Source organism: Lactuca virosa, chromosome 1 (assembly GCF_052849685.1).
Source record: "Lactuca virosa cultivar CGN04683 chromosome 1, Lactuca_virosa_CGN04683_v6, whole genome shotgun sequence".
Classification (NCBI taxonomy): domain Eukaryota; kingdom Viridiplantae; phylum Streptophyta; class Magnoliopsida; order Asterales; family Asteraceae; genus Lactuca; species Lactuca virosa.
The window spans coordinates 84493-91582 of record NC_136426.1 but is presented as its reverse complement, the minus strand read 5'-3'; the positions used below and the strand labels follow the sequence as shown (position 1 = coordinate 91582).

The window sequence follows — 7090 nt, the reverse complement described above, 5'->3', positions numbered from 1 at the left end:
AAACTATAAAAAAAATATATGAGAAACCTTTTAAACAAAATCTATACATTTTGTACAACTATAATGACATTATCCCTTAATTATCATATTAGAATAAACTACAAAATATTCTCTATGGTATATTTTATTTTTCAGGTTTTGTCCAATGGTAAAGTGGTCATCTAAAAAAACAATTCAATGTTATAATTAACGGCCGATGGACCAACCGTTCAACCATAAGGGCCAACAACATACCGTTCTTTAACATTATTCTTAAGTTGTCACTATTTAGAAACTACATGGACCATTCGTGGAATTTGGTCTAAAAAACGGTAACCTAAATTGTAGTTAAGCTATTAGTTAAATGTTCCAATAGTCAAATTTTAAAGTTGGAGGACTCGAGTTTAATTCTATAAAAGTCGAGCACGGAAGGTATTAACGATATGAAATTTGCCCTTCTTTGCATCGAACGATACAAACATTTTATATGGGGAGATTAGAGTTCAAGGAAACATATGAGATACTCAAGTGATGTAATATTTTGAGGCGAGTTTTTTATTTTATTTTATTTTTTTATTTCTCAAAAAACAAAATAAAGCCAGATAATCAACATTTTACCGGTAACCAAGATAAAAAAAGAGATTAATCTCATAAAATATCTTATATTTTGTTTGTTTGTTTTTTTTAATGAATTAAGCCTTAATTTTATTTTTTGTTTTAAAAAACATTGTATTTTTTCATTTTTTCCGAAAAAACCCCTCAACTTTGTCTTTTTTTTTTTCCAAAAAAACTCTCAACCTTCTAAATGCTTCCAAATAAAACCTCAACTTTTGTAGTTTTTCTCAAAAACCCTCACATTTTATAACTTTTTTTGGAAAAAATGACTAAAATTGCCAGATTGGAAAAAATGAAAAAAATAAAATGTCTTTTACAGGCAAAAAAAATAAATTTAAGGTTTAATCTGGAAAAACATAAAATGTAAGATCTTTTATGAGATTAATCCTAAAAAAACAAATACTCTATTTAACATGTCAATTTAAAGTTTACGATCAAAACTACAAAAAAAGAAATCATATAGGGACCTTTTAAACAAAATCTATACAATATGGCTAAAATGACATTAACTCTTAGGGCGTATTTGGTACGAAGATTTTGGAAGCGTTTGAGAGCTTCTAGCTTTTAGCTTTTGACAAAACACTCTAGTGTAAACAAAAAGTTTCGTTTGGTAGTACGAACGTTTAACTTTTAGTTTAAATAAAATGCTCCAAATCTAAAAACCACTTCATGTAGCGTTTAACAAAACGCTACTGAGCTTTTGAAATCAATTTCCATAATTACCCTTAAAAATATATTTATATATTTATTTATTTTTAATCAATTGTCCTTTTATGTAATTTTATATATATCAAAAGTTTCTAGCTACTTTTGCCAAACACTCATATAACAAATAATAGCTACAGTTTCCCGCTATCAGCTACCCGCTACATGCTACCTGCTATCCGCTACCAGCTACCCGCTACTCGCTTCCAGCTAACAACTATTTTTGCCAAACACGCATTTATTATCATATTAAGATTAAACTACCAAATGGTCTTTATGGTATATTTTATTTTCCCGGTTTTGTTTAAGAGTAAAGTGGTCATTTAAAAATAACAACTCAATGTTAGAATTAACGGCCGATGGACTAAACGTGCAAGGTTTTAAAACCATAAGAACCAACAACATACCGTTGTTTAACTGTTTAACGTTATTATGAAGTTGTCACTATTTAGAAAACACATGGACCATTCGGGGAATTTGGTCTAAAAAATGGTGACCGAAATGGTAGTTACTCTATTAGTTAAGTGTTCCAATAGTCAAATTTTTTGGGGAATTTGGTCTAAAAAATGGTGACCGAAATGGTAGTTACTCTATTAGTTAAGTGTTCCAATAGTCAAATTTTAAAAGTTGGAGGACTCGAGTTTAGTTTTATAAAATCGAGCGAGGAAAGTATTTAAGGTATAAACTTTGCCCTGATTTGCATCTTATCTTTTTTTTTTTTTGAAACGACAAATTTAACCTACTCTAAATTACTCCTTAAATCCACTCATGTCCACGATGAGACTTGAACCCTTAACCTCAAGGAGGGAGGACAATGCCGGATACCGCTGGACTAGATCATGAGGGCTAATATACCCTTGGCAAACGATACAAACATTTTCTCTAGAGAGATTAGGGTTCAAGGATAACGGAGAAGATGCTCCAGTGATGTAATATTTTGAGGTGGATTTCTTTTTATATTACTAAAAAAATGTATATAAAGTTAAGCCTATTAGTTGGAGGACGTAGTTACTCTATTAGTTAAGTGTTGCTGTAGTCAAATTTCAAAGTTGGAGGACTGGAGTTTAGTTTTATAAAAGTTGAGCGAGGAAGGTATTATGAACGTTGCCCTGATTTACCCTGGCTGCTTAATATACCCTCGTCGAACGATACCGGCATTTTCTCCAGAGAGATTAGGGTTCAAGGAAAACGGCGGAGATGCTCGAGTTCTACAAATGTCGTAGTAGCTCAGTCGAATGGAAACCTTCCCCGATAGTCGCTCTAGCCACCAGCGTGGACGAATCTCAAGTCGCTGCCGCTAGGGAAGATGGCTCCCTTGAGATATGGCTGGTATCCCCTGGCGCCGTTGGTTGGCACTGCCAACTGGTATGGTCATTGCTGGTCTTCTTCCTCTTCTTATTATTCATATACCTGTTATCGCTACAGAATTAGGATTTTGAATTTGTTTCGTTGTTGTAGACGATACACGGTGACCCTAATCTGAGAGTGTCTTCGCTCGTATGGTGTAGTTCGGGTTCCTGTGGCTTAGCGGCTGGCAGGTTGTTATCATCAAGCATTGATGGATCAATATCGGAGTGGGACTTGGACAACTTGACACAGAAGGTTTGTCTGTATACATATGAATTTTGACGCTGTAAATATAAAACCTTATTTAGTGCCATGAAGAGATTAAATGGTCATTTCTACTTGCTAACATGGGTAAATTATTGACCGAAGAACTGATTGGAATGGAAGGTGATGGCTAAACCAGTTTTGTGATGCCGTAACAAATATTTAAGCTGTTAAATGGTTGATAATCACACCTGTTTATGTTACTTTTAACGACCTTCCGCAATAATAATAATGCATAATTTGAGGTTCTGAAGTGGAGCTTTGAGACTGATGCATTGACAACATAAAAAGATATCATTATTGTTTTGGAGTGGAGAGTCTTGTTACTTGTTTGGTCTGGTCCTAAGGTCTTATTTAAGGTGTAGCTTATCTGATCTGTGCAGGTTGTGGTGGATCCTATTGGTGTTTCCATTTGGCAGATGGCTACTCATCCTATGTGTAATAATACAAAACAGGATTTGGGTTATCTAGAGAATGGACATGCAGCTATCGGTGATGGTGATGGTGATGTGACGAGCGACAGTGAAGTGGAAGGTGATTCAGTTGAGTTATATGAAGAGCCGATTACCGGGAATGCATGTATAGCAATTGCCTGTGACGATGGATGTGTGCGTTTATATGATATATCAGACTCAGATGAGGTCACTTACCATAAATCGCTGCCAAGGGTCAGTGGTGAGATAGCATGGCTCACTCCTGTTCCTATTGCTACTTTTCATTCATTCATGGTTTGTTATTAATTTCATTTGTTGTTTGTTGTTTGTTGTGCAGGGCGTGTATTAAGCGTCACTTGGAGTCCAGATGCAAGAAGGATATATTCAGGGAGTAGTGATGGGTATGTGCATTTCTTTAGTTATAATCTAGTAAATATGTTATTAAATAAAAGGTTGAGTGGGAATTTCATTCAGGTTCATAAGATGCTGGGATGCTAAATCGTCTCATGAAGTATACAGAATCACTGTTGGTCTTGGAGGGTTAGGCGGTGGGTCTGAACTTTGCATATGGTCTTTGCTTGCGCTGAGGTAATTGGGGATTTGGGTGTGTGTGTGTGTGTGTGTTTGAGCTTATTAGCAGTTTGAATGCGGTTTCAGGTGTGGGACCCTTGTGAGTGGGGACAGCAGTGGCAGCGTTCAGTTTTGGGAGAGTTCACATGGTACTCTGTTGCAAGCACATTCCTGTCATAAGGGGGATGTGAATGCTTTGGCGGCTAGTCCTAGCCATAGCAGGGTGTTCTCAGCTGGATCAGACGGTCAGGTACTACCTGAATACTAATTTAATTTTAAATTGTACTTGGATTGGATGTTGTATGATATAGCGTATGTTTCAGGTTATCTTGTATAAGGCCTCTGGTGACAAGTCTTGTGAAGCAATAAAAAAGAAGTGCAAGTGGGTGTATATTGGTTATGTGAGAGCCCATACACATGATGTGAGAGCCTTGGTTGTTGCTGTACCCATAAGCCGCGAAGGTATGCGTATGCGTATGCTTCTCTGGGAATTTTGTTTCCAATTAATTACTTAATAAGGAAGGACTTGTACTTGTGTTACAACAGATTTATTGGTGTCGGGTGAAGAAAAGGTAAAAAGAGGGCGTGGCACTGGTGTTGACTTGAGCATGAGCTACAATAAGTGGGCTCATATGGGCATTCCCATGCTTATATCAGCTGGAGACGACACAAAGCTTTTTGCATATTCAGCCAACGAGTTCACCAAATTCGGTCCACATGATATCTGTCCTGCACCACAAAGACCAGCCATTCAGTTGGTGTGCAGTAGTAATATGCTTCTGGTCCAGGCTTCAAAGTGGCTGGATATCTTTACGGTTGATGTGAAAAGAGGAGACGGTGTTTCAACTACTGATATGGTGGCTCGAGTGAAGAGCAAGAGCAAGAGGAAGATCATTTGCAGCTCCATGTCCTCTTCAGGGAGATTTTTTGCGTATTCAGATCATGTGAGACCTTGCCTATTTGAGCTGATGAGAAAGGAGGGAGGGTGGTCCATAAGTAAAAGGAAACTCCCACCATGTATACCTTTTGCCCATTCCATGATATTTACTTGTGATTCTTCTCGGTTAATGATATCAGGACATGACAGAATGATATATGTAAGCAATCCTTCTGTTTCTCTCGACTGTTGAGCCAGTTATGTCATGACTCATGAGAATGATATACGTATATATTTCTTTTCAGGTTGTAGATGTTGGAAGCCAGAAATTAAGTCATCGATTCACCCCATGTTGTAAGGAGTCAGATTCAGAATTACCACCTACTCAGCCTCCAATTACAAAAATGTTTACTAGTTTGGATGGACAGTGGCTAGCTGCAGTCAACTGTTTTGGAGATGTGTATATATTCAATCTAGAGACACAGAGGTAATAATCTACTACTCTAGGCTCTAGCTAGTGTATGATGTATGTAGGGCTAATCTGATGTAATTTTGTCTGTTTGTGGAGAGCAGGCAACACTGGTTCATTGCACGATTGGATGGTGCCTCTGTTACAGCTGCAGGGTTTAGTCCTGGAAATAGCAATGTGCTAATAATCTCTACATCTTCAAACCAAGCCTATGTTTTTGATGTGGAGGCTAAGAAACTAGGGGAATGGTCTAGACACAACACATTTATGTTGCCTCGAAGATATCAGGACTTTCCTGGAGAGGTTATTGGGCTCACATTTCCGCCATCTTCAAATTCATCAACTGTCATCATTTACAGTGCCAGGTTTCATTTCTTTTTCTAACCTATTATTCTATTCACACTTTGAGAGTGTTTGCTGATTGTTTTTGTTTAATGGTTTGGTTTGTAGGGCAATGTGCTTGATTGACTTTGGGATGCCGGTCGGGTGTGATGAAGATCCTGATGAGAAAGCAATAACATTAAAGAAGAAGTTATTAAAACGTAAGCTGCATGAGTTAGAAGGTAAAAAGGGTGGTAGGAAGAATTTTGAATTTTGTGCGTTTAGAGAACCGGTTTTATATGTTGGCCATCTTTCAAAAGGTTCTGTATTGGTCGTAGACAAACCATGGTTGGAAGTTGTTAACAATTTTGATGCCCAGCCAGTTCACAGACATATATACGGGACATAAACCAAATCCCAAACCCAAACCCACTCTTTAATGACAGACAAAACAAATGGAGGGTAGGGGTAGGGGTAGGGGTAGGTAACTACTACTACTACTACTACTACAATTGGTTAGGTAGCAGAGTTCAATTTTGATCGCTTTATTCCATATGGTCAATCATGTTGTGTAATGAATGTATTGCTTAAATCTTGTTGCCTTTGATAGTAAAATTCTTTTTCATGTGTACATTGGCTTTTTCATTAGATGGGTTTCTTTTTCTGATTAATGCTGGGTTATCCATATTCTTATTCACGGCCCTAGCGAACTCATCAACAAGCTATTTTTACATGATCTTAGATAAAATATGTTTTAATGACATTTATTAATGTTTTCCGGCCGGAGAACTAATCGGATTGTTGCGAGCATAACAAATGGGAAGTGCTTTGGAAGAAGCGATCTGTTACCAAGTCGTCTAATTGGGAATAACAAGAGCATCTATGAATACTCAAAGTTTCATATCCGAAGCTACTTTTCAAGAAACAGTTTTAGAAAAACCAACTCTTAGGCCGTACACTGCTTTAATCAGAAACAAAAAAATATAATTTAAGTATGTTGCTATTTCTTGCATATAGGAATACAAAATCACAAAGGTTGTTGTCTTAGAGCTATAGTGGAATTAATGTCGACATCCTCTCTTATACTCATATAATTTTCATCTCTATTAGAAAACTCGAAAACCGTCGTTGATAATATATACTATCTGACATTTTCATCCTGCTTTGTGCATTTCGTTTTCTTTTTACATGAAAAATCCTTTTGATATATTTCTTGAGTGTATATAGCACAAGTGTTGTATGTTCATATATTAAAACTTGTAATCTGGATTTATTTACATTTTGATAACGCACGAAAACGGTAAACATAAGTTAGGTATTGTCAAATGTTGATTCACCTAGTATCTGAACTGAAGCAATGTGATGGGGTCTCCTATGTATTTTGTTATCACTAATGTAGGTCCTACACAATGATGAACCAACATAATTAAAATGCAAAAATAACAACATACTTTCATTTATTTATTTCTTACAACATCTTATTTTTATTTACAACATCCCATTGTTAAG

At 36.5% G+C, this 7090-nt stretch overlaps 1 protein-coding gene across 1 annotated transcript; it reads left to right on the top strand.

Moving 5' to 3' along the window:
- Window positions 1-2430: 2430 nt before the first annotated feature.
- LOC145131516 (WD repeat-containing protein PCN-like) lies at window positions 2431-6212 on the top strand. Its single transcript, XM_079066194.1, has 11 exons — window positions 2431-2664; window positions 2758-2901; window positions 3294-3585; window positions 3682-3745; window positions 3819-3932; window positions 4002-4164; window positions 4238-4376; window positions 4461-5011; window positions 5097-5278; window positions 5365-5625; window positions 5711-6212. Exons 1-11 carry the CDS (start codon window positions 2497-2499, stop codon window positions 5988-5990), a joined length of 2358 nt encoding a protein of 785 aa, XP_078922320.1. The 5' UTR covers window positions 2431-2496; the 3' UTR covers window positions 5991-6212.
- Window positions 6213-7090: the final 878 nt, after the last annotated feature.